General features: G+C 47.5%; 1 protein-coding gene across 2 annotated transcripts in view; it reads left to right on the forward strand.

The window, feature by feature from the left end:
• Positions 1 to 24,424, forward strand: part of LOC138491101 (probable cation-transporting ATPase 13A4) — a 978,968-nt gene that overhangs the window by 808,522 nt on the left and 146,022 nt on the right. For both annotated transcript variants that reach the window (XM_069617419.1, XM_069617420.1), the window contains exon 25: positions 3,775 to 3,847. In XM_069617419.1, coding sequence (XP_069473520.1) covers positions 3,775 to 3,847 — 73 coding nt within the window. The remainder of the gene's footprint in view (positions 1 to 3,774; positions 3,848 to 24,424) is intronic.

Genomic DNA, 24,424 nt, shown 5'->3' on the forward strand with positions numbered 1-24,424 from the left:
ACTTGTATTGGAAGTGTTTTGTCATTTTACGATTTTGGCACATCATAATTTGAGTTTTCGTTAAGTTTACAGTCATAGCATTTTCTACAGTATACTCCGATAATCCATTAATCAAACGTTGCAAACCTGCAGGAGTTTTTGATAATAGAACAAGATCGTCTGCATAAAGAATCCATGGTATCTGTTCTTGGTCTAATTTAGGAGCATCAGAGTTAACATTCTGAAACTTTTCACCCATATCAAGGATGAATAAGTTAAACAATGTAGCTGCCAAGATGCATCCCTGTTTTAGTCCTCGATATGTTAAAATGGGGCGGGTTAGTATCCCGTCACGAGTAAGACGAATATGAACTGATGTATTTTCATGAAAGATAGAAATTAACTTAACCAAAGAATAAGGGCAGCCCAATAGTAGCAATTTTTGCAGCATTAGATTGCGATCTATAGAGTCGAAAGCTTCCTTGAAGTCTACAAAGGCAATGAATAGCGATTGTTTTTGCTGACAGCAGAGTGCCTTGATTGCAGTCAAGGAGACGATATTTATAGCCGTTCCCTTACCAGCTACAAATCCTGTTTGAAACCTGTCTCTCATATTTGATAAATTGATCCATTGTTGGAGATCTCTTAGAATTAATGAGGCAAAGATTTTCCCAGGAGCATCTAACAGGGCAATTGGCCTATAGTTTGCAGGGTTTTGTCTATCGCCTTTTTTATAAATGGGTACAATCAGTGAAGTACACCATGATTTGGGGATCTTTTGGGTAATTACAACTTGAGAGAAGATTTCAAACAGGATGGGGGCCCATAGGTCCGGAAATTCTTTTAGCATGGCATTAGAGAGGCCATCGGGGCCTGGAGCATGGGATCTACTTGCTTTATGGATAAGGTTAAGAATATCGTCTATTGTAAAATCTATTGAGAAGGATCCCTCAAGTTTTACAGGAGGTACGCAATTGGTAGAAGGGAGAAGAGCATAAAGATCAGTAAAATGGGATATATGCACTTTCTGAGACCGGGGCAGGTACTCGGGGCTTGGACATCAAGCCCACCTCGCTCACCGCCACGCCGACTCAATAGATGGCTTCCAAGCCTTCTAGTTCCACTGCCACTTCTCTCCCTTACCCCGGCCATCAGTGCGGAGGCATCAGGCAGGCCAGCCCTCAGAGCTTCCTGTCTAGCGCCTGGAAACCACCCAGGCTTCGTCTTCTGCGCAGAATCACTCGCAAAGGGCTCTCCTTTGCTGGACATGTGATCACGTGTCCAATTGTCTCTCCAGGAAGATGAAAGGGGGAAGTGAAACACTGTTTAAATATATAGTAACAAAAACACGAACTAGGGGGAAATCGACACTTAGAGGCCCGTTGTATGCGCGCTATATCCTGGTTCTTTACCTCCTCCCCACCCCCCATCTATAGAACGTAGGCGAGGAGCAGGGGGTCTGTTCTGGATGGGGTTTGGCCCTCAGACCAGGAAAGGCCTTTGGTGCAGGGCCGGGGATTGCGGCTGGGATGGGCTGCATGACAGGGAAAAGCCTGAGGTGTGGAGAAGGGGTGCTCCACGGGTGCAGGGTTTTGATATGCAGTGTGATGACACAGCTAGCTGACGTCATTACTGACGTGTCACAAATAGATGGCCGTTTGCAGGTGATGTTGACTCTGGTCCCCAAGACCGGGGGCTGAACATAGACGTTGGTTTGCGAATGTGCAGCCGCGCTCTGGGGTATGGAACTGGATTTCCCAGGTCAGTGCATATGACGCACACTTGTGTCCTTCCCCAAAACCATCAGCCAGCCCAAGGGAGGGCCAAACAACCCCTCGCCAGAGGGGGTGTGGTGGGATGTGTGATTCTGACTGCTAGGTGGGCAGAGTTCATACATGCGACTCTCAGGCATGTGTCTCCCCTGTGTATAGCTTCACTGAAACAGGATTTAGGGTAGACATAGTGTACATTGCAATTGGTGGAGAGGTGAAACCTTTACTGCACCTCTTCCAGGTGTGGGAGGGAAGAAGTAAAGCAGAGCTGTTTGCAGTGCATGCAGTGTGCCAGCAGGGGTGGACTCGGACCCAAAAGAGGCACTGGAGATAATTGTTGAAGTGGCCCCATATTACACATTTTCAGCAAACCTAATCCCTTTCCTATGGGAACATTTGGAAATACCACACAAAAGAGGCCTGCCGGGAAATCTCCAGAGTTCACTATAGACCAGTCCACACCTGCCCAGTGTGCAGAGGCCTACCGGGAAATCTCCAGAGTTACCTATAGGCCAGTCCACCCCTGTCCTGGTGCAGAGCCCTACTGGGAAATCTCCTGAGTTCCCTATAGGCCAGTCCACACCTGCCCAGTGTGCAGAGGCCTACCGGGAAATCTCCAGAGTTACCTATAGGCCAGTCCACCCCTGCCCTGGGTGCAGAGGCCTACCGGGAAATCTCCAGAGGTCCCTAGAGGCCAGTCCATCCTGGCCCTAGGTGCAGAGACCTACGGGGAAATCTCCAGAGTTCCCTATAGGCCAGTCCACCCCTGCCCCGGGTGCAGAGCCCTACTGGGAAATCTCCAGAGGTCCCTAGAGGCCAGTCCACCCCTGCCCTGGGTGCAGAGACCTACCAGGAAATCTCCAGAGTTCCCTATAGGCCATTCCACCCCTGCCCTGGGTGCAGAGGCCTACTGGGAAATCTCCAGAGGTCCCTAGAGGCCAGTCCACCCCTGCCCTGGGTGCAGAGGCCTACTTGGAAATCTCCAGAGTTCCCTATAGGCCAGTACACCCCTGCCCTGGGTGCAGAGGCCTACTTGGAAATCTCCAGAGGTCCCTAGAGGCAGGTCCACCTCTGCCCTGGGTGCAGAGGGCTACCGGGAAATCTCCAGAGGTTCCTAGAGGCAGTCCATCCCTGTCCTGGGTTCAGAGGCCCACCGGGAAATCTCCAGAGGTCCCTAGAGGCCAGTCCACCCCTGCCCAGTGTGCAGAGGCCTACCGGGAAATCTCCAGAGGTCCCTAGAGGCCAGTCCACCCCTGCCCTGGGTGCAGAGGACTACCGGGAAATCTCCAGAGGTCCCTAGAGGCCAGTCCACCCCTGCCCAGTGTGCAGAGGCCTACCGGGAAATCTCCAGAGGACCCTAGAGGGCAGTCCACCCCTGCCCTGGGTGTAGAGGCCTACCGGGAAATCTCCAGAGGTTCCTAGAGGCAGTCCACCCCTGTCCTGGGTTCAGAGGCCTACTTGGAAATCTCCAGAGTTCCCTATAGGCCAGTCCGCCCATCTGTGCCAGCGACTGTCAGCGGTTCTGTGGACCAGGCATTTGCAGTATTCCGTGGCATCGTCTCTCCCCTTTTGCTGCTTCCCTCTCTCAGTTTGGTTCTCGGCTATTCCTTTGCCCTCTTAATGCCCTCTAGCAGAGTGATTAAGTGCACTCCCATGCGGGCAGTTCTACCACCCATCTTCCATCGAGCCAGCAGGTGCTTCTACTGGCATTTACAGCCAGACTGGGCGTCATATTGACTGGCACCAACAGCAAACATGAAACCTACTTTTATTGTTGTTTTGTGAAACCTGGCTCAGGTGACAATGGTTTTAAAGATGTCTCCTTTTTATTAGGTAAGGATTGCAACACGTGTTTTCATAAGAGAGAGCGAGCAATTGTACAGCCGCCTTTCCTTCCGTAAACACTGCGCAATCAATGGCTTTATTTACTTTGATTAATCAAACTCTCTCACTGTTTATTGGAGAAAACGTCCATCAGTGCCAACGTCTGAAGACTTGCTCTGACATCCGTGCTTTCTTTCAGCAACGCAACTTCTTCGGGAACTACCAATTCCTCGTCCAGGATCTGACCGTTGCCCTGCCTGTGTTTCTCACAAGTAAGTCCACTTACAAAAGAATCATGTCCATTTATGTGTTACTTGACGATTTGTAAAATGCCCTTCCAGTGCTTGTGTTACTAATAAGTTGATTTGTCTCAGGGTAGCAGGCCGCCCCTGTCGGTAAGGGTACGTGTTGAGTCGACTTATTTATGTGTTACTTAGGTAGGCATACATTGAGCAATGATTAACAATGTAACATAGTTCTGAATGTGGATCCAGACCAATCACAATGTTCTGTCCATGTGTTTATTTCAGTGTTCCATTGAAGGTATATGTATTCTTAGAGTGTTATTATTTGTGGAGTTCTTTATGGAGTTCTGTAATCTTCAGTTGGGTTCTGCCTTCTTGGGTGGTGCCTGCTGTCGCTTGAACTGGACTTAATTAAACAAGTCTTAATATCCTATATTGCCCCGAGTCATCTTTTTAACATTGGCGACGAGGATTCGCTTCACGGACCCCTGACGCCGGCCCCAGCTGCTGGTTTTCTTTTGATTTTGCCGAGTTGCCGGCGTTGTGCCTTTTCCGCCGCACCAGCGACAGCAGGCGAGGCAGATCGATAAGGCGGAGAAGAAATAGTGAAGGAGGAGGCAGTCTAATCAGGCAAGTCGGCGTTAATTGGGAGAAAGTAGAGCCGCGAGGGAGTCGCGCACAGCTGTCAGAGCGCAGGCCCCGCTCTTCACCGCCTGCGTGCGCTACAAGGCGGAGAAGAAATAGTGAAGGAGGAGGCAGTCTAACCAGGCAAGTCGGCGTTATTTGGGAGGAAGGAGAGCCGCGGGGGAGCTGCGCGAGCCGCGGAGGAGCTGCGCGAGCACTGCTGCAGCAGAGCAGGCCCCCGCGAGCCGCGAGGGAGCCGCGCACAGCTGTCAGAGCGCAGGCCCCGCCCCTCACCGCCTGCGTGCTAGCGCACGCGGCCCTCAGCTGGCTCTGGCACGCGCAGACACACGCGCTGCAGCACACGCTGTGGAGGGCGTGTCAGCTCGAGCCCCGGTATCCATTGTGACGCCAGTTGCCCAGCAACGACTCGGCTTTATCTTCAGGAGCCCCGGTCTCCATTGTGACGTCAGCTGACTGCCAGCAGGACTCCCACGGCTGGGAGAACCAAAAGAACATCGTAATTGGCAACAAAGAAGACACTTTGTGCCAGCAAGACATACATATATATAAAAAAAAAATATATATATATTTATATTTACATAAAAGGAAAACTGGAACTTAGGAGCCTGTACATCAAAGGCAATTGTTCCCACAGTGAACAAATCTGACAATTGTATTTACGCACCACAGCATTAGTATTTGAAGTCCTGCCGCCTCACAGCCATCACAGCCATCTACACACACATAGTTGGCTATTCTTTCTTCATCATGGCAGCATCAATTCCCCCACCCATTTCGTTCCTCAATGAACCCGGCCGCCCCCCCTCAGGTGGGACAAGTGGAAGGACACATTTGAAAATTACCTGGTGGCAATGGGCGGAGACAGATTTTCTTCAGCTCGCAAAAAGGCTCTTTTGGTTCACAATTTTGGCGTGGAAGGACGCAGGATCTTCGATGGGCTGCCTGGAGACCATATGTTGGAGTCTGGTGATGCTGATGAGTATGCATTGGCCCTCAAAAAACTACAGGACCATTTTGAACCCAGAAAAAATGTCAGCTTTGAAAGGCATACATTTTTCCAGCGAGTACAAGAAAAATCAGAGTCAGTTGAATCATATGTCGCTTGCTTGAGGTCATTAAGTTACTCATGTGAATTTGAGCATCTGACTGATTCTCTGATCAGGGATCAGTTACTCAGGTGCACCAATAACGCCAGAATCCAAGAGAAGCTACTGGCCAAAGATATGGAACTGGATGAGGCACTCGAATTAGCCAGGAGCATCGAACAGACGTCTTTATATGTCAAGGAGCTCAAGGGTGACAAACAAAGTCCGACCACCATGTCGGTCTGTGCAATAGACCAGAAGAAGAGGTCAAACAACCCCAGTGGAAAGAAAGGAAATTGGACTGCGAAGAATGCATGTACCAGATGTGGTAACCCCAGACATGGTGCCAACTTTCCGTCGTGCCCTGCCAGATTTGCCGAATACTTTAAGTGCAAGAATAGAGGGCACTTTGCAAATGTATGTAAAGCTACTTCCATCAATTTTCTCGAACCCAGAGTAGAGAACAGGCCCAGCATTGAAGAATCGGTCAGGAGAAATTACAACATTCAAGAAGTATCGGCCACCCAGGAACCAAGTGCCAAGTTTGTTTTTGAAATTTCAGCTACTTCAAGCGAGGCCAAGGGTCCGGCAGACACCTCTCTGATTGATGGGCGCAGTTTAGTCATGAAAGTCGACACTTGCTCTCCTTGGACCATAATCTTACGGGATACCTTGGTGAACATATTGAAGAAGAGTGAAGCCGCAATTAAACCCACTGATGTTAGAGCCTGTGGATTTGGAGAATCTACGATAGAAGTTTTGGGGGAATTTTCAGCATCTGTCCGTTACAAAGGAAAGGAATGCCAGGCCAACATTCTGGTAGCAAACAAGGGAGCCTCTTTATTAGGATGGGAAGAACAAAAGAACTTGGGTGTAAGAATACAGGCAAATGCCCCCCAACCAATATCTATTGCTGAAGTGGAAGATGACGTCTGGACTAAAGAGTTTCCTGAAGTGTTTTCCGAGAAATTAGGGAAACTCAGAAATTTTGAACACCATATCAAACTAAATAATGGTGCGCAACCGGTGATACACAAGGTTAGGTAAGTGCCATTGAAGATGAGAAGTAAGCTTTGTGTGGAATTAAATGACTTGGTGGACAAAGGAGTAATTGAGCCAATAACAGCAACCGAATGGTTATCGCCTGTTGTACTAGTAGCCAAAGCAAATGGAAATCTGAGACTATGTGTAGACTTGCGCAGCCTCAATTGGAACATTGTTGTAGAGAGACATCCTCTTCCCAACATATCGGAGAGCCTTTCCACCCTGGGGGAACCGAAGATATTTTCCATCATTGACTTGTCAGCAGCATATCATCAAGTTCCGTTGTCCAAGGGTTGTCGGCATTTTACGGCTTTCATCACTCCTGAGGGAGTATTCAAATACAATCGCATGCCATTTGGATTAGCTTCCGCTACTTCTGTTTTCCAAAGCGTGATGGAGGAAGTGCTTAGAGGGTTAAGGAAAGTAACAGTGTTCCAGGATGACATACTAGTTTTCGCTGAAAATGTAGCAGAACATAATGAGATGTTGGGGGCTGTCCTAGTCAGACTTAAAGAAGCTGGTTTGACTGTACAAAGAAAAAAATGCAAGATTGCTGTTAGAGAAGTAGACTATTTAGGTCATAGAATTTCTGGTGATGGTATTGCTCCGAAAAAGTCTCTTATTGATAGCATCAGCAGTGCTCCCCAGCCACAAGACAAAGATCAGTTACGTTCTTTCATGGGGCTGGCGGAGTACTACCATACATTTGTAAATGGTTTTGCCACCATCTCCACTCCGTTAAGAGAGCTGTTGAAAAAGAATGTGAAGTTTGTGTGGTCGGGTGACTGCCATGAAGCTTTTAAGAAAATAAAAGAGTGCATAGTGCAAGCACCCTCTTTGGGAGGGTTTGTGTCAGGAAGGAAAACTGTTTTATCGGTTGATGCAAGCAATATGGGTCTAGGTGCAGCTTTGTCTCAGGTGGACTCTGGTAAGGCCGAACATATAATTGCTTTTGCCTCTAGGCCATTGAAGGGAGCGGAAGAAAACTACTATGTGATTGAGAGGGAGGCACTGGCAGTCTCTTGGGCTGTAGCACATTTCAAATTCTATTTATGGGGTCAAACTTTTACGGTAAAAACTGACCACAAACCTTTAGTCCAACTACTAGGTAGTGTAGAGTGGGCCAAAGGATCACCCAGAATATCTAGATGGATGATTGAACTCCTAGCCTATGATTTCAAGATAGTGTACATAGCTGGTAGGGACAACGTAGTAGCAGACTGTCTGTCTAGGTTACCGGTGGAGGGCAAAGATACAGAGGAAGCATCCTTAGAGCAGGGTTTGAGTATTTCTGAGGTTGAATACAATGCCATAAGTAGAGATGAGTGGGAGATTGCTGATAGTGAGGATCTTATATTGAAACAAGTCAAGGTGTGGACCAGGACAGGGTGGCCTCATAAAGATATTGTAGAAAAACAATTTGACTGCTTCTATTGCATAAAGGATGAGCTGAGTTTACCAGAAGACGGTCTAAAACTCAGGAATGGTACCAAAGTGATCCCACCCAGCAATGTTAGATCCAAGCTGGTGAGTATAGCTCATCAAGGCCATTTATGGATGGGAGGAACCAAGAGATACATCAGGGAGTTCTATTGGTGGCCGGCAGTTGACAGTGAAGTAGAGAGGTGTGTGAAGAACTGCAGAGAGTGCGAGAGGAGTGATAAAAGTAAGGTGGTTAGGGAAGCACCCATTAGACCTGTTAGTGTTCCGGGTGAACCCTGGAAAAAGGTGGCTGTGGATCTGATGGGCCCACTACAGAATTTGGGGGAGAATCTCAAGTACTTAATAGTGTTAGTAGATTACCACTCAAAGTGGATAGAGTGGAAGGCAATTGGTGAGGCTACCACGGCCCAAATGATATCATTTTTTGAAGAAACATTTTACAGGGAAGGTTTCCCCACGGAATTAATTTCAGATAATGGTGTTCAATTTTGTTCTGACAAGATGGTGGAGTTTTTCAAAAAGTTTGGTATAAGGCATTACAGAACAGCACTCTATCAACCCAGGGCTAATGGGCTGGTAGAGAGGGCAAACAGATTTGTAAAGGGAGGCTTGCAGTTAGCAATGGCGGCAGGTTTGGAGTGGCAGAAAGTGTTGAGAGAGATGGTTTGGAACTACTGTACGACGCCCCACACTGTTACCAAAGTGTCACCTTTTATGTCTCTCAAGGGCAGGCAGCCGGGCACTAAACTCTGTCCAGGGTGGCTTGACTTGGCCAAGAGTGTGAATGTTGATAGGAATAAGATTGTGACACTCATTAAAGAGGCCCAAAATGCATACAAGGAAAGGTTTGACATAGAAAAGAAATCCAAGAGTTTGGTATGGAGAGAAGGTGAACTTGTGTATGTAAAAAACCCCAGGTTGTCCCCTAAATGCATCGAGAGCAAATTTATTGGGCCTAAGAAAATAGCGGTAGTAAGAGGGAATGTGGTCATAATGGAAGGTGGGGAATGCAGGTCCATGTCCAAATTGGTGAAATGTAATAACAATGGTCAAGCGGTAGAGGATGGAGAAAATGGTGATGGAAATGACAATGGCAATGAGTTGGTGTATGAATCCGGAGGAGTTGATAAGAGTGTTCAACAAGACACAGACATTAATATCAGTGCAGAAAGGAGGAGAGGTAAACCTCTTTGGTTGCGAGAATATGTACTAGAATAACTCGGTGTTATTGAAAGGGGGAAGATGTGTTGAGTCGACTTATTTATGTGTTACTTAGGTGGGCATACATTGAGCAATGATTAACAATGTAACATAGTTCTGAATGTGGATCCAGACCAATCACAATGTTCTGTCCATGTGTTTATTTCAGTGTTCCATTGAAGGTATATGTATTCTTAGAGTGTTATTTTTTGTGGAGTTCTTTATGGAGTTCTGTAATCTTCAGTTGGGTTCTGCCTTCTTGGGTGGTGCCTGCTGTCGCTTGACCTGGACTTAATTAAACAAGTCTTAATCTCCTATATTGCCCCGAGTCATCTTTTTAACAGTACGCCACCCGATTGAATGGCCTGAGGTTCCGTGTGGCCTGCCCCACAGGGTTATCTCGACATTAGTGTTGTGTGCTTGTGCACTAACCCCTTTAAGTGGGGAGCCAACGTCAGGGGGAGATGATGCAGAAGGGGCGGAGCGGAACAGGGGAAGGCAGAGAAGAATCCAGATAGTCCTGTGTCCATGTGGTCCTTTAATTCAGGGCACGAAGGCCCAACATCTGGAGACGATCGTTGACGGACCGCGTCGTTCAAGCAGCACACATCCTCCATTGAGCCTCCAATTCCCAGTAACAGGAGGCTGCTTCCGCACACGTCCTCCTTAGCGTCAGAAGCCCGTGGCTCCTTCCGGCTCCCCAGTGGCAAGAAGGGGCTCCCGCTCCAGTCGTCCGTTGAGCCCGCAGCTCACTCCGATTGTCAATTCCGCACCGCTGCATCCTCCCGTTGTCCCGCAGTGTCCGCAACCAGCGGCGCCGGCTGTCCACTTGCAAGTTGATTTTCCTACCCCCCTCCTACACCCGTGATCCTTATCCTGCGAGAGCACCAGGGAAAATATATTAAAAAAAATATATTGAAAACAAAGAAGATTATACCGACATGATGAGGAGCAGCTACACACAGTGAAAGATTGTGACGTGCACAGAGGCCCACAAGCAGACGTGGCGCCTGTCATCCACACTGTGGCACCAGGCACCCTATGGCCCGCAGTGAGCTGAAAATAGATATGTAGGAGATCTTGTATTGACCACATCTAGCAGCCAGGCCTCGGCTGGCATAAAGGATACGTCTCGGGAGGATAGCTCAGGGGTAACGTGCTCGCCTTGGAAGCAAGACGACAAGGAGCAACACAGGTTCGATCCCCGGGTCCGTGCTTAGAAACCTCTGGGTATTAAGTGCTTTATAAATAACCTATCATATCATAAAATGGTGAGAGGTAATTCCACCGCCAGACGGAGTCATTGAAGATACTGGTGCAACAACACTATGGAGGAGCAAGCCGCTGACACACCTACAGGGCAAGGATCGAGCGCAAGCGCCACATTTCTCAGGAAACCAACCCCATTCCAAGTACAGCCGCAACGTGACAAAGGACCCTGGTGGGCTGAATGGGTGGAGGACTTCACAGGACTTCATACGGGTTAAAGGGGAAGACAAATCACCGGCCCTGGCAGACATATTTACAAGTTTGGCTGGGAAAGGAATGAAAGCTATCCCGGAGGGAGAGAGAACATCTTATGACACCCTTGTAGAAGCCAAAACACAGATTATCCGTCCCACTAGAGACTATGAGAGGGACGTGTTTAACCAGTGCTCACAGCTACCTCATGAATCCGGTGACGGGTTAATCACACACCTCAGACAGAAGCTTCTGCACTGTCACTTTGCACACTTTTCAGATGACCAGGCCATTTGTGTTCGAGTGATTGAAGGGTGCATTTCGTTCAGTGATCGAGCTAGCCAGGGTACATGAACATGTTGATGTGCAGGATGCAGCCATGGAAACACCGAAGAAGTAATTGGATAAAGAAGAGATGGTGGCGGAACTCGTGATGTTCAGACAGCAGCACGTACAATGCACGGGAGGTGCAGACTCTGAGAGAGGGCCTACTCGGGCTCCCTTTCAACAACAACAGGTGGCCAGACCACAACAGATGTGTTTTAGGTGCATGTTTGCATTTCTGCACTCAGGGACATGCCTAGCCATCAACCAAGCATGTTTCAAGTGTGACAGGCAGAGGCATTGCTAGGGGGGGGTGCTGAGGGGACTATAGCCCAGAGTCTTTTGGTTGTAGCCCCGCATAGAAGCTCAGGTGCCACAACCAAAATGCTAGCTAGCCATGAGTTCCGACATTAGCTTAGCCCCTGATCTTTTCCAGATTTAGCAACAGCCCTGGTGGCAGGACAGGACACATTCACACTGTCTGTTCAGAGGGCAGGCCATTCCCAACTACAAGACCAACACCCGCAAATACCTGGAGGCCACCGCTCAGGGCCACTCAACACACCTTGTGGAGGACATCATGGCCATAATCGCAGATGCCAAGGCGATTAATTAGCACCATGGAGCAGGTCCCAGATTACGTGGCAGACACATATGAGGAACCACATCCCCAGTACATGGAATACATAGACCCATATGACTATGAGCACAGCCCATATCCAGAATATGAGGAATTCCAACAGGAACTATACTTGGACTATACGGATGAATATGTCAACGTGATGCAAAGCGACCAGGAGGCTGTAGAGGCCCCAAAGGTGACAATTGATATGGGGACCGCCAATCATTGACACTGGGGTGACAGTTGACATTATGGGGGAACAAGAGTTTCTCCAGATGGGAAACAAGGGGGGTCATTACGACCCAGGTGGTAAGTACGCCACCTTTACCACCATGGTGTAAACTATGTTTACACCATGGTGGATGGCGGATTTACCGCCCCATTCCAAGGTGAATGGGGCGGTAAATCCCCATTTCCCATTTTACCCTTCCCCATTCCCATTTTTGCCCCATAGGGCATAATGGGAGTGGGGAATGCGCTAATTACGCCACCGTAAATTACGGTGGCGTAATTAGCACCAAGGCCGTTTAGCGCCATGGATTTTAACGGCTGCTAGAAGCAGCCGTTAAAATCGGAATCAGGCGTTAAGGGTTAACGACGGCGTTAACCCTTAACGCCTGAGTTGTAATGAGGCCCAAGGACCATGCTGTCAAAATCAACAGCCAGCATTTTTCAGTGGGGCACCTGCACACCCTTACAGTTGTGGGAACAGTTCCAGTGCACACTCACTTACAGGGGACACTCCCCACTACCACCATACACGTACTAAGGAACCCGACAAGACGGCGTTGTTTGCGTAGCTACCGGACAGCGAGAGACCTGGGACTGATTGGCATCCACTGTCAGGACACAAAAGTGCTCAAGTGCAGCTCTTGCTCACCCCCTACCTCCGAAGGCAGACATCATCTCAAGGTTCACGCATACCCCCATGTTTTAAGACCACTTCAGATAGATGTTTCCTGCGTTTTCAAGGACTGGGAGAGCCGAAAGGGGCCATAATTACACATTGATGAGAAAGTGTAGCCTGTACCCCAGCACCCCGGTGGGTTGGATTCCATCTGCAGCAGGCCATGGCCCATGAGATATAGCCATTTTTACAGAACAGAATCTTCAAGAAAGCAGAAGGGCCCACACCATGGATTTCTCCATCAGTGATTGTCCCCAACGAAGGAGGGTAAATAAGGCTATGTATCAACATGAGGGAAGCCAACACGGCCATACAGAGGGCACACCACCATAGACCCAATTAGAGGCCATGATTGTACTGCTGAATAGGGCCACAAGGTTCTCCAAGCTTGACCTGAATCAAGGCTTTCACCAGCTGGAACTGCACCCCTACTTCCGGCTGATTACTACATTGGCAACACATGATGGCCTGTTCTGATATAAATGTTTTAACTTTGGGATTTCTGCGGCTGCTGAGATTTAAAAAAAAAAACTATTTGACAGGTACTCTTGCTAATCAAAACAACCTTTAACTACATTAACGATATCTTAGTCTATGGCACGTCACAAGAGGAACACGATCAGGCACTGGCGGTGCTATGTGAGGCTCTCACACTAAACTGTGAGAAAATGAAACTAGGATTCTACAGGCACATCTTCTCGGATGAAGGAATTAATCCAGACACAGAAAAGGAGCGTACCATCAATGGCCTCACCAAACCCAACCAGGTGTCGGAAGTAAGATCTTTCCTCGGTGTGCCTGGGTTCTGTGCTCTGTATTTGTCTTGGTACCTCCACGACAAATGAACCACTGAGACACTTGCTGAAAAAAGAAGAGCCATTCAGATGGTCAGAAGAGTGCAGACAAGCATTTGACTGTGTCAAAGGTTAGCTGGATAACGCGAGCCAGGTGGCATATTTAAACCCACGGTGGGATAGTGAAATAGTTGTTGACACCAGTCCGGTTGGCCTAGGAGCCATACTGGCGCAGAGGCCCAGATGGATTCTCACTGAGTCACATTGTAGCTTGCGCCAGCAGGGCACTGTCTGACACTGAAAAGGCATACTCACAGGTGGAGACAGAAAGCTTGGTGGCAGTATGGGTGAGCAAACATTTCCACCATTTAATCATCAGAAATAAAATTGTACGGGCGATGGACCACCAGATCTTGTTCTCTCTATTTGGAAATCCGAGGACAAGATGTGAAAAGAGAAAAATAATATGAGGCCGGGAAACCCAAAGGAAACACACCAAACACCGGTTACAAAGGAACATACAAAAGTAGTTTATTTTAAGGTCAAGCAATGACAAAGTCAAATGACAGATCGGATAGCTATCGGCCCTCAGTACAACACAACGAACTTCAACGGGGTTCGATGTATTCAGTGAGAGACTGTACATTGGGACATTCAGTCTTTTATACATTTCTCCACCCTGTTGTCCAACCCCTTCGCGGGTTAACCATTCCATGAATGTATTACTGTTCTAGGGTCTCTGCCAGGTCAATCTTCTAATATATACATCAGTATGCGCATAAATCAGTTCCGTCGATACAGGTAATACATTTTCACACAGGTCAACGGAAGGACAAGGTCTCAGTTCACGACCCTAACAAGTGGCCTGTATGCAGCTGTACGGAGGTCATGTCGACCAGATTCTGTTCGGAATGGCATCGTCCACCATTTTGATGTACAGGGTGACTTTTACACAGCAAAAGAACCTACAATGGCGGTTTGATTCAAGATGGCGGCCTACATCAATTTCTAAGGTCAAAGCCTTGCCGTAGAGAGTTATTCGCGTACAGTTTTAAGCAACTTGGCGTAGGCCAATATACATACAATCGTTTACAATAGGAGGCATAATTTAATATCCAGTTTGACAAAGATGCCACCCTGCATCGAGAGCTGGCGGATCAGACTATACCATCATACAGAGCCCAGGAGGAGAAAAAAACCCAGCTGATTACATCTCACGCCACCCAGGGTCGGGAACCCAGATGTCAAGAGAGAGGGATGTCGAATGTGTGGGATACATTACAGTAAATGCCCTTCCACCGGTGCTCACCCTGGAAGTATGCGCACAGTCATTAAAGGAAGACCCGTTACAAAAATTAAAATAAATAAATAAATAAACATGGCAATCGTACTGACTAAGAGCAACCAATGGAGAGACCACAAAAGCAGAATGGAACACTACCCAGCTGCAGACAGGAGAGAAATGGAGACATTTGCAAAAATAAGTACAGAATTGGCAATATTGGACCAACACATACTGTTGATGTGATGTAAACTCATGGTGCCGAGATCACTGCGGAGGAAGACGGTTTGTGTGGCCCATGAAGGATACAGGGGAATTCAAAACACCAAGAAACAGCTTTGAATTCACGTGTGGTTCCCATTCATGGATGCGATGGTTGAGAAGTATGTGCGCCAATTTCTTCCCTGTCAGTGCTTGTCAAGAAACAATCCCCTGTTACCGATGCAAAAGACTGCCATACCGGAGAGAGTGTGGCACAGAATTGCCATTGATTTATATGGACTCATGGGATCAGGTAATTATCTCCTAATGATGATCGATGAATTCTCGAGATGCCTCATCGATAGATGGACCAAGACAACAGCATTGGCACAAGTATTCATTGAGTGGGGCATCCCCCACATGGTGAAGACAAACAATGGCCCTCCCTTTAATGGCCATGAATTCACTAGATTTGCAAAACTGATGGGTTTTACCCACCAGAAAATCATGCCGCAATAGCCACTGGCTAATGGCATGGCGGAAAGATGTATGGAACCCATCAAGAGGGCCATGCAGAAAGCATGCCTTGAAGGGATTAAGACTAGACACGCATTATGTAGGATTCTGAGGCACTACAGGAACAACCCCCATGAGGCTACGGTGAAAACACCAACCGACCTCATGATGACTAATCAGGCAAGGACAAGGGTGCCCAGGCTGGAAGCGGGGTCAGGGGTGCAGAAGAAAACAGATGCATGGTTTGCAGCTACACCCCTGCCGGTGAGTGAGATAAAGTGGACCATGGTGACGGCCCGTAGTGAGAGGTCAGATGTGACCAGGAACGCGTCATTCTTCAAACACTTCATGCGTGAGAAAGAAGAACCAATAGAGAATCGCATGGAGGAGAGACCCCCAGGTTGGGACATCCAGGGGCAAACAGAGGGACACATTGATGACAGTGTATCATTGTTGCCACGGAGGAGTCTAGACAGAGAAGAAATTGAGCTAGAGAGCAGAGGACGAATACAGAGCATCATCAACAGACCCAAGCGACTGATCGAAGAAATATGAGAGGGACACAAGGAGATGAGTGCCAGGGAGGTGTGTGTGTGTGCACTGGGCCCTTTAAGTGGGGAGCAAACGTCAGGGGAAGATGATGAGAGCAGAAGGGGAGGAGCAGAACAGGGGAAGGCAGAGAAGAATAAAGATACTGTCCAGATAGTCCTGTGTCCATGTGGTCCTTCGATTCAGGGCACGGAGGCCCAGCAATTAGCACCAATGAAAACTACACATGGGGGATAAGGAATCCGTCGAAGGAAAAAAAAATGAAAAGCAAAGCTTGCCTGCAGGAGCCCGGAAGCTGCAGCAAAGGTCGGAAGTCTGTTTTCCATGTTGATGACCATGACATCATCAACAAGGAAAAGGGGCTAAGGAAGAGCTGTTAGTTGAGCGGTCTTCCAAGTAAATTTTTGAGGGGATTAAAAGGAGCCATTCTATTTCATGTGTGGCATTCTAGGGTGCTAGGGGGTGTGCTTACAGCTCTATTGGGGTTAAGCAAAGAATAAGGGAGATGGGGGACAGGCCGATCAGCAGGCAGGCTGCTTGGAAGCGGTCTTGCACCTGTGAATACAGCCCACTCTCTGAGCATTCTAACTGCCCAGTGGCTCCCACAGGGGTGCTAATGGAGGCACGTGCGCTATCAGTCAAGCACACGTGCACCTGCATGCACAGGTAAGATGAACATTATGAGCACGAGCTGCCACCAGGATCAGGTGGCGCAGATGTGGAACGGGGGGGGGTCGGGTATAACTGACTGCTTGACATACACTAAGACCCACTGGGAGTGAGGAGAAAGGAGTGGCCCCTGGGTAACTCTGGGAGCTGTATAAGGAAAGTGCAGATTTTAGGCTCTGGTGGGTGAAACGTTGGCTAGATTTGCGCTAGCCTGTAGGTATCCCTCTCTAGGATGTGGAAGGTGTCCAAGTAACCCCGTCCTCGTTCAGGCATTCTAAATGAAGAGGAGGAGGTTTGAGAATAGTTCAAGGCGCAGGCTTAAGAAGTATGTATTGTTGGTAAGAGGCGGTGCAAGGCTTGGGGCAGTTCATAGGAATGCTGGTTATTTAAAAAAGGCAGTAATTGGCACAGGCTGAATGGGCCGGACTCCAGAAGCTCAAGTCAGCCTAAAACGGGCGTTGAGGCTCATATCCTTGTGTTTAAAGGGTTGAGTGATGAGAACAGAGCAAGGGAATCATGAATCGAAAAGGCACACTTTAGGCGAGGCTGTGCAGCACCGGTGTTGATGCCCGGCTGACATTTGCATCTCAGCCAGGACAAAAGGCTGCAACATGTGCATATGCAGGAATCATGTCGATGCAAGGCGTGGCACACGTTGGTCCAGAGGCATATGTGCCCAGATCGGTCCCGCTTGCTACCCTGCATTAGAATAGTCTATGGTCCTGGAATGAATGTTCTCCACTTAGGCTTTGTTTTTTCTCCTTTATTCCTGCTTACAACCTGGACCACCAACACAACATCGCTTGGTGACCTCAGAACTCAAGAGGTTAGTGAGCAAAGAAAAGGTGTGAGTTGCCCAATAGAAAAACACTGTCAGACAGAGCAAACAATGTAAAAAACAGCCAAAGATTGCTGTAAACAACCCCACACGTGTGATAGGTTTGTAAAGGGTTGTCTACTCATCAGATATCAGGGGACACTGGAAGGAGTGAAAGGAGACAACCGGGAAGAGGCATTTCCTGATGTAACACTTTGTGGACTCAGTGAAGGATAGTTAATTGCTGGTCCTGAGGAGGACCTCTGGTGGTTGGTGCCAGATGATATAGAAACCAACTCAACTGGACTTCAATACAGAGAGGTGCTAGCAATGAATCGGTATATAGAATCGTAGCAATTGGCTTAATGAGAACCCCCCGGCCGGAGCGCCCGAGCGCACCGCATAGGGTGATCATTGGAACAGGCCACCTAATGGAGAGTCTCCTGCCTACACTGGATACGTGCACCCAGGAACTCTGCGGATGCGTGATGCATGATTATTCATCACCTGCAGAGTGGAAAGAAGTCAGCCTGCACTTGGTAGCGCCAGTGACAGGAAAGGCCCCTCTACTCCAGGTAAACAGCCCTGAGAGCTTTCATCGACTCAGCTGTAGCCATAACCTGCCCAATGACCATGGTGCTCTGAAACACTTGTGTACAAGCGCGATAGAAATAAAATATCAATCACTCAAAAATCAATCATGCTATGGAGCGGGAGAACATTGCCTTGAGACACAATAAAGCAGCGCCTGTCACCTGCACGCTTTTCACATGACATTCTTATAGCCACACATCTGGACTCTCCTTCCACGTTCACAAATGCGAGTGCCCTCTACTCGGATGAAAATGAGCAAAGTTGAGCTGCCATGATGTTCCCATGCCCAGCATGGATCGGTGTAGACGATGCTTGAGCTCCAGGGCCATTGCTGGCACCGACAGTGTGGGAGCGTTGCAGCCGCCTTCCCCACTTTCTCACAGCCTCTTGGAATTCCATTGCGCAATGTGCTGGAAAAGCTATTTATCAAGGGAAAGTTTGAGGGGCTCTCTGCAACTGCAGCGGTGCAGCCAAAAGTGGCAGTGAAGTGCTGGTCATTCCATTAATGCCCCTTTAAAGCCACTTTTCTGTATTGCCAAATGATGACTATTCATATGAAGTGGAGAAGAGACCTCGAGCTGCAGAATTCAAGCTCTAAAATTCAGAACTTGAACTGACAATTCGTTTCTTCTTCTAGCAAGAGTCTCCGTTGTTAAAAGTGACTTCTGAGCTTTAACACCAAAAATACAAAACGTGGGTTCTCTAAAGTCCTTTCTGGGGTTACTAACCCAAAAGGTGGAGCTTGGTTTCGCAAAGGCGACTATGGGGTTGAAATCCCTTAATACATATTTTGGATTCTTAAACAAGATTCCTGGGTTTGATAACTCAAAATAAAGACCGTACGTTCTCAGAGGGGATTCCTGCATTTGCTAACCCAAGATTAAGAACGTAGATTCCCAAAAGTGACTTCTGAGTTTAGTAACTCAGATTAAGAACGTAGATTCCCAAAAGCGACTTCTGAGTTTAGTAACTCAGATTAAGAACGTAGATTCCCAAAAGCGACTTCTGAGTTTAGTAACCCAGATTAAGAAGTTGGATTCCCAAAAGCGACTTCTGAGTTTAATATCCGAAATTAAAGAACTCGGGTTCCCAAAAGTGATTGCTAAGTTAAATACCCCACAAAAAACATCTTGGGTTCTCAAAAGTGAGTTCTGGTTTTGATAACCCAGAATAAAGAACTTGGGATCTAAAAAGTGATTGCTAGGTGTGATCAACAACATTTAGAACTTGGGTAATTAGGGAACCCAACTTCTTGAACCAGACTTGAGTTTGCTTTTATTCAAATGTTTTTATATAGAACTCTCACTCTGCAAAGAGAGCGGAACAGCCAGACAATAAACTGCAACTACATCCATCCACAAGTTCTTGCGGGGGTGTTAGATAGAGTGTTTGTTTGTTTCTTGATTTATAAAGCGCACCACACCCTGGGTTATCTAGGCACATTACAAGAAAACTTAGATGCATAAGGTTACATGCATATAAACATAGCTGCTGAAGAATAATACATAGCCAAATTTGCAACACAACAAAACAGTTAGGGATACTTTACAAAGTCAAGGCGGGTAAGGAGGCAAATACTGCCAGAATGAAATAAGTGCATTGTAGTGAAACGGCCTGTAGGTCAACAGTGTGATATAGAGCACATTAAGGTTAGTTGTCGTTCATAATTAGCCACTTTTTTGTATTAGTCCGGAAACTTTGGAAGGTCTGATCAATACGTAGATGAAGTGGGAGTGCATTCCAAACCGGTGCAGCCTGGACAGGGAAACTATTGCCACCAGCTTTTTTCAAGTTAATCTTGGAGCTGTGATGAATAGGAGTCGGCACACCTGGTAGATCGAGATGATGTATTCTTGCTAATTTTCTCTCTTAAATACTGTGGAGCAGCATTGTTGAGGCATTTATGAGTAATGGATGCAATTTTAAGTTGGATCCTGTCCTTAATAGAGAGCCATTTGTGTTTTCTTCTAGTCTCTGAGATATGAGCTCTTTTAGGGATGTTAAATGCTGCTCTAACAGCATTGTTTTGTAAAATGTGGAGTGAGTTTGTGATTTGCTTGCTGGCTCCTGCATAAAGGGCATTGCAATATTCGAGTATAGACAAGATTAAGGCCCTCGCTAGGGTGATGCAATTCTCTGTCGATAGGTACGGCTTGCAGGCATGTATAAGCTTGCCGGTGTATGCTGGTACGAGTGTGGTATGACCACTTGGAAAAATAGGTGTATTTTTAAACCTTTGCAGTAACCTACAATGTTCGGATTGAGGCAGAGAAAGTTGTTTCCCCTGAGAGCTCTAGTAATGAGGGTATCACCCCAAACACATTCATCGCGCAGCACCTCAGGCACCCAGCAGGGTTATGGGGGACCACGCCAAGGGCACAGCCATGAACACTTGGCCATGCAAGGCTGGTTGTTGAATTCAGCTCGAGTTGGCCATCAGCCAGCAGGATCATTTCAGTGCAGCTGCAATGCAGTCCCTCTGTTTTAAGCAGAGGGCTATATTCAGTTTCCCTTTGTAGCACGCGGATTGACACAGATATCCACAGGGCACAGGGAAAGGGGTAGCATAACGCATACATGGATGATTTGAGGAGAACTGATGTTTTCTGGAAACAGCAGGTTTTCACTTTCTCCCTGAGTCTGTGGTGGGGGCGATGAGGAAGGACACTTTGGTCCTGAGGAATATATCTTTTTCATACAGAGGAGAATGTGGTTGGTTTGGCCTGGACTCCTGGGCGCTGTTCACAGACTAGACTCAGAGATTAGGGATGAGGCGTGTGGCCCGTGCAGCTCTTTGTGAATGACGCACACTGCTTTGACTTGGGGCCCTTCTGCATCGGGCGAGCTGCCATTGGAGGCGAGTCGGAGCTGGATGGAAGTCTGCTCTGCGGTCAGGGCCCAGCAGAAGGCTAGAGTTGCACTGTTCCTGTAATCAATGCTCGGCTCAAGGATGATCCTAGTTCTTTTGCTTAGTTGGCTGCGGTTGGACAGGTAGCACTGCTCACTCCACGGATGAGGCCATGAATTTCAGCTTCAGCCACGTCACACTCATCCTAGATGTAATGGACTGGAGCCAGGCGGAGTGATAAGCAGATGCCGGAGCAGGGTCCAAGTGCCATTAACATACGTATCATCGGTCAGTCCAGGGGCGCTAGCAACATTGGCCAACGGTTGGAGGATGACGCTAAAGACGAGGCTGGCAATCGATCCTGGTCCTGAGGCCTGGAAAGACGAAGGAGATCCTTTTCGGCAGCTGTGCAGGCAGGAAGAAAAGTTGGTAGGAGACCTTTCAAACACGCTGTTGGCTAGCGGATGAATGAATACATGACAGCACTATGTGCGCGTTGATAGCGGCTTTGTACATTTGTTGTGACAAAGCCCTTTTCTGCTTCATGTAGCCGATTGCTGCAGTAATCCCTTGGGAATGCAAACAAGAGGATAGATCAAAAAAGTGAATTAAGGGTGGTTGTGGTTCTAGATTAAGGGGGATGTGGGGAATGTTTGGTTGAGCTCTTTAGGGAGGGTTGGACAGCTCATTTTCAGTCAGATCATGTTTGCCTCAACTTTGGGTTTTCTGCGTGATTCCTGTGGGATTCCTGCCGGAATATTACAAAATGCAATCAGATAAAAAGCGCGCCACAGGAAAAAGTGGAGGAAAGAGAATAAAAGGAAAGGGTTGGAGGAATTAGCCAGTCTCCCCTGTTCCTGAGACCATGAGCAACATTTCTTCTCACTGTACCTCCGTCCCCTTGTGCCCCCTCCCGTTTCCGCTCCTTCCAACTCCTAGCCCCCCTGCACTGGAACTCCCTACCTCTCTCAATCCGCTCTACCCCCACCTTCTCCTCATTCCGCACTTCCCTTAAATCTCTCATTCTCCATTCTCTGCCTTGAAACCCCTTCCCCTTCTTGCTTCCCCTCCCTCCTTTATCTTGCCCCTTGATTATCTCCCTCCCCTCCCCTACCACCCCACTCTCACCTTTTCCCCTTCCCTCCTCCTTCTCCTCCTCACCCCCTCTCCCTCACAGTCCTACTCCACTACTCTCCCTATTCCATCCAGTTACTGTTTTGTTGACTGATTCATAATTGTAATTTGCTTCTACCGTCATATTGTTTGTTTTATGTATTAAGTTGTTCAATTGTGCAGCGCTTTGGTGTAAAGCGCTATATAAACAAATAAATACAAATACAAATACAACACATACATGAGAGCAGAACAGATGAAAAAATACATCACGGGTGACATCTACCGGAAGGACGCTGAGTTCATGATGTCAATTCTTATTCCATGTGGGATTTCTTCTAATATATTGGATTTGCACACGTTTTATGTTTAGCGGATTGCACCTGGGACTCAGAGTTGCACCCCTGCACCCCTCTGTTTGTCTTCAAATATTACTGGATTCAGGGGCTTCAGAGGGGCTGCACAGAGGTAACCTATGCCTGACTCTGGAGTGCAACACTGTTGGTATCCCCCCCGTCCCCCACTGATGGCAAATATTGAATAATAGGGGTAGTTGGATCCCAGCTGGATCTGAACTACAGGAACCAGAATTCCTTGCAGCAACATCCTGGTACTTACAAGTAGGATTCCACCTTGCACACCTGAATCAGATCAGCCACCCTGGAGATTCTTGAGGCATGAAAGTGCATGCTAAGAGGAGAAAATCACTGAACTGTGAGCTGATTGCAGCTGGGACCCAGAGCTGCACCCCTCCCACCGATCTGTTTATACATTTATTATATATATATATACACATACATACATACATACATACATACATATCAGAGGGCGGCAGACGACACCTTCTAGTTAAGGCGAGTGCCTTGATTCATAGGAAATCTGAATTTTTTTTAAACTTTTGACTTGGTGGACGGATTTGGAAGTAATTTTTCAAACAAAAAGTTAGTCACGAGCCACCCAGACTGGGAATTTTGGGAAACATTTGTTGAGAAATTAAAAAGTTATAAAGAACGCAACAAATGTCTGTATTCAGCCTTCTTCCATTCATTCTCCCATACAGAAAATGTCTACATTTTATCAAGCCGAATCGCTAAAGCCGCTGGACAGGATTGGACAAAATAAGAAACGTCTTGGACATGAAGCGCTGAATAAATTTCCAGGACAGGTTTGGGGCTATTCGGTTCAGTAGGTTTTAAAACATTTGATGGGCAATGTGGTGCCCTATTCTCCTAAACATATAGCTATGTCTCCCATGGCGCCTTGCAGCAGATAGGCTTTTCAGATGTGAAAAGCCGGCATTTTTTTTTCTTTTTTTTTTGCTCAATGCAAGCAATTACTGAAGTGATACCGGTGGAACGTGAAGACAAAAAGGGCATAAAAAGCTGTTTGGTGTTTATGAAATTGCATCGGGCTAGAGGTGGAGAGTGAGAAAGAGCGTATCGTGGAGTTGGGGGTGGTCTAGGGAGCCATTTACCGGGGGAATCTTGTGACATGATGTGCTAAGAAACGAACATGACTCACAAGAAGCAAAGAGAGAAGGGATACAATGGGAGGGGCCAAGGAGGTAAAAATCAACTGAGAAATCAACTGAGGTGGCTGGGGCACCTACGGAAAAGAAAGGAGGCACATGAGGAGCGTCTGTAAGTACCTTTTAATTTTCAAACGTTATCGCGTTAATTAGCGTGACATTAATGCAAGATTACCGCAGTCATTATTGGGGGAATGGAAACCAAGGGGAAAAAATGTAATGGGGGCACATTTGTTGTGATCACATCTACTAGGCGGGGGGAAATGGGTCTTTGTGCCAGTGGCCCTGGTCAGTGGGCCCCAAAGAAACCTATTGGTGCAACATGTGCAGCGGCCACAACCAAAGACTGTGGTCACGGGCCATGGACGAAAGCCGTGACGAGTGGGCTTGAAAGAAACCTAGTGTATTAAAATAGACAGTGGGCACAGCCAGTGGGCGTGCTCGCTGGCCAGTACCAAAGTCCATGGCTAGTGGGCCCAAAGGAAACCTATAGGTGGAACATGTACAATGGCCACGGGCGAAGGCCACTGCTAGTGGGCCCTAGGGAAACCTAGAGGTGGAAAATGTACAATGGCCACGGGCGAAGGCCATGGCTAGTGGGGCATAGGAAAACCTATTGGTGTAACATGCACAAATGGCCCCTGAATAAACTATGGCATAACAAATCCCTAGAAATGTACTGGAAAAAAAACTTCAATTAAGTGACAGTTAAGGTGATAATATTTAATGCAACAAAACCCTTGAAATTCAGGATGTGGGACGGGATGATCATCTTAACTTGGCGTCCTCCCAGTTGCAAAGCTCATGAGCACATACTTAGCAGATGGGATTCACAATGATAAACAACATTACAGGCTGGCAAGATAGCTCAGTGGGTTGAGTGCTTGCTGCTGTAATCTGTGTGTGAAATGCAGGTCACAGGCTTGAAGCCCTTGCAAGGCCAACTCAGCCTTTCATGCTTC

Source organism: Ambystoma mexicanum, chromosome 10, assembly GCF_040938575.1.
Source record: "Ambystoma mexicanum isolate Mex_15411 chromosome 10, UKY_AmexF1_1, whole genome shotgun sequence".
NCBI classification, from domain to species: Eukaryota; Metazoa; Chordata; class Amphibia; order Caudata; family Ambystomatidae; genus Ambystoma; species Ambystoma mexicanum.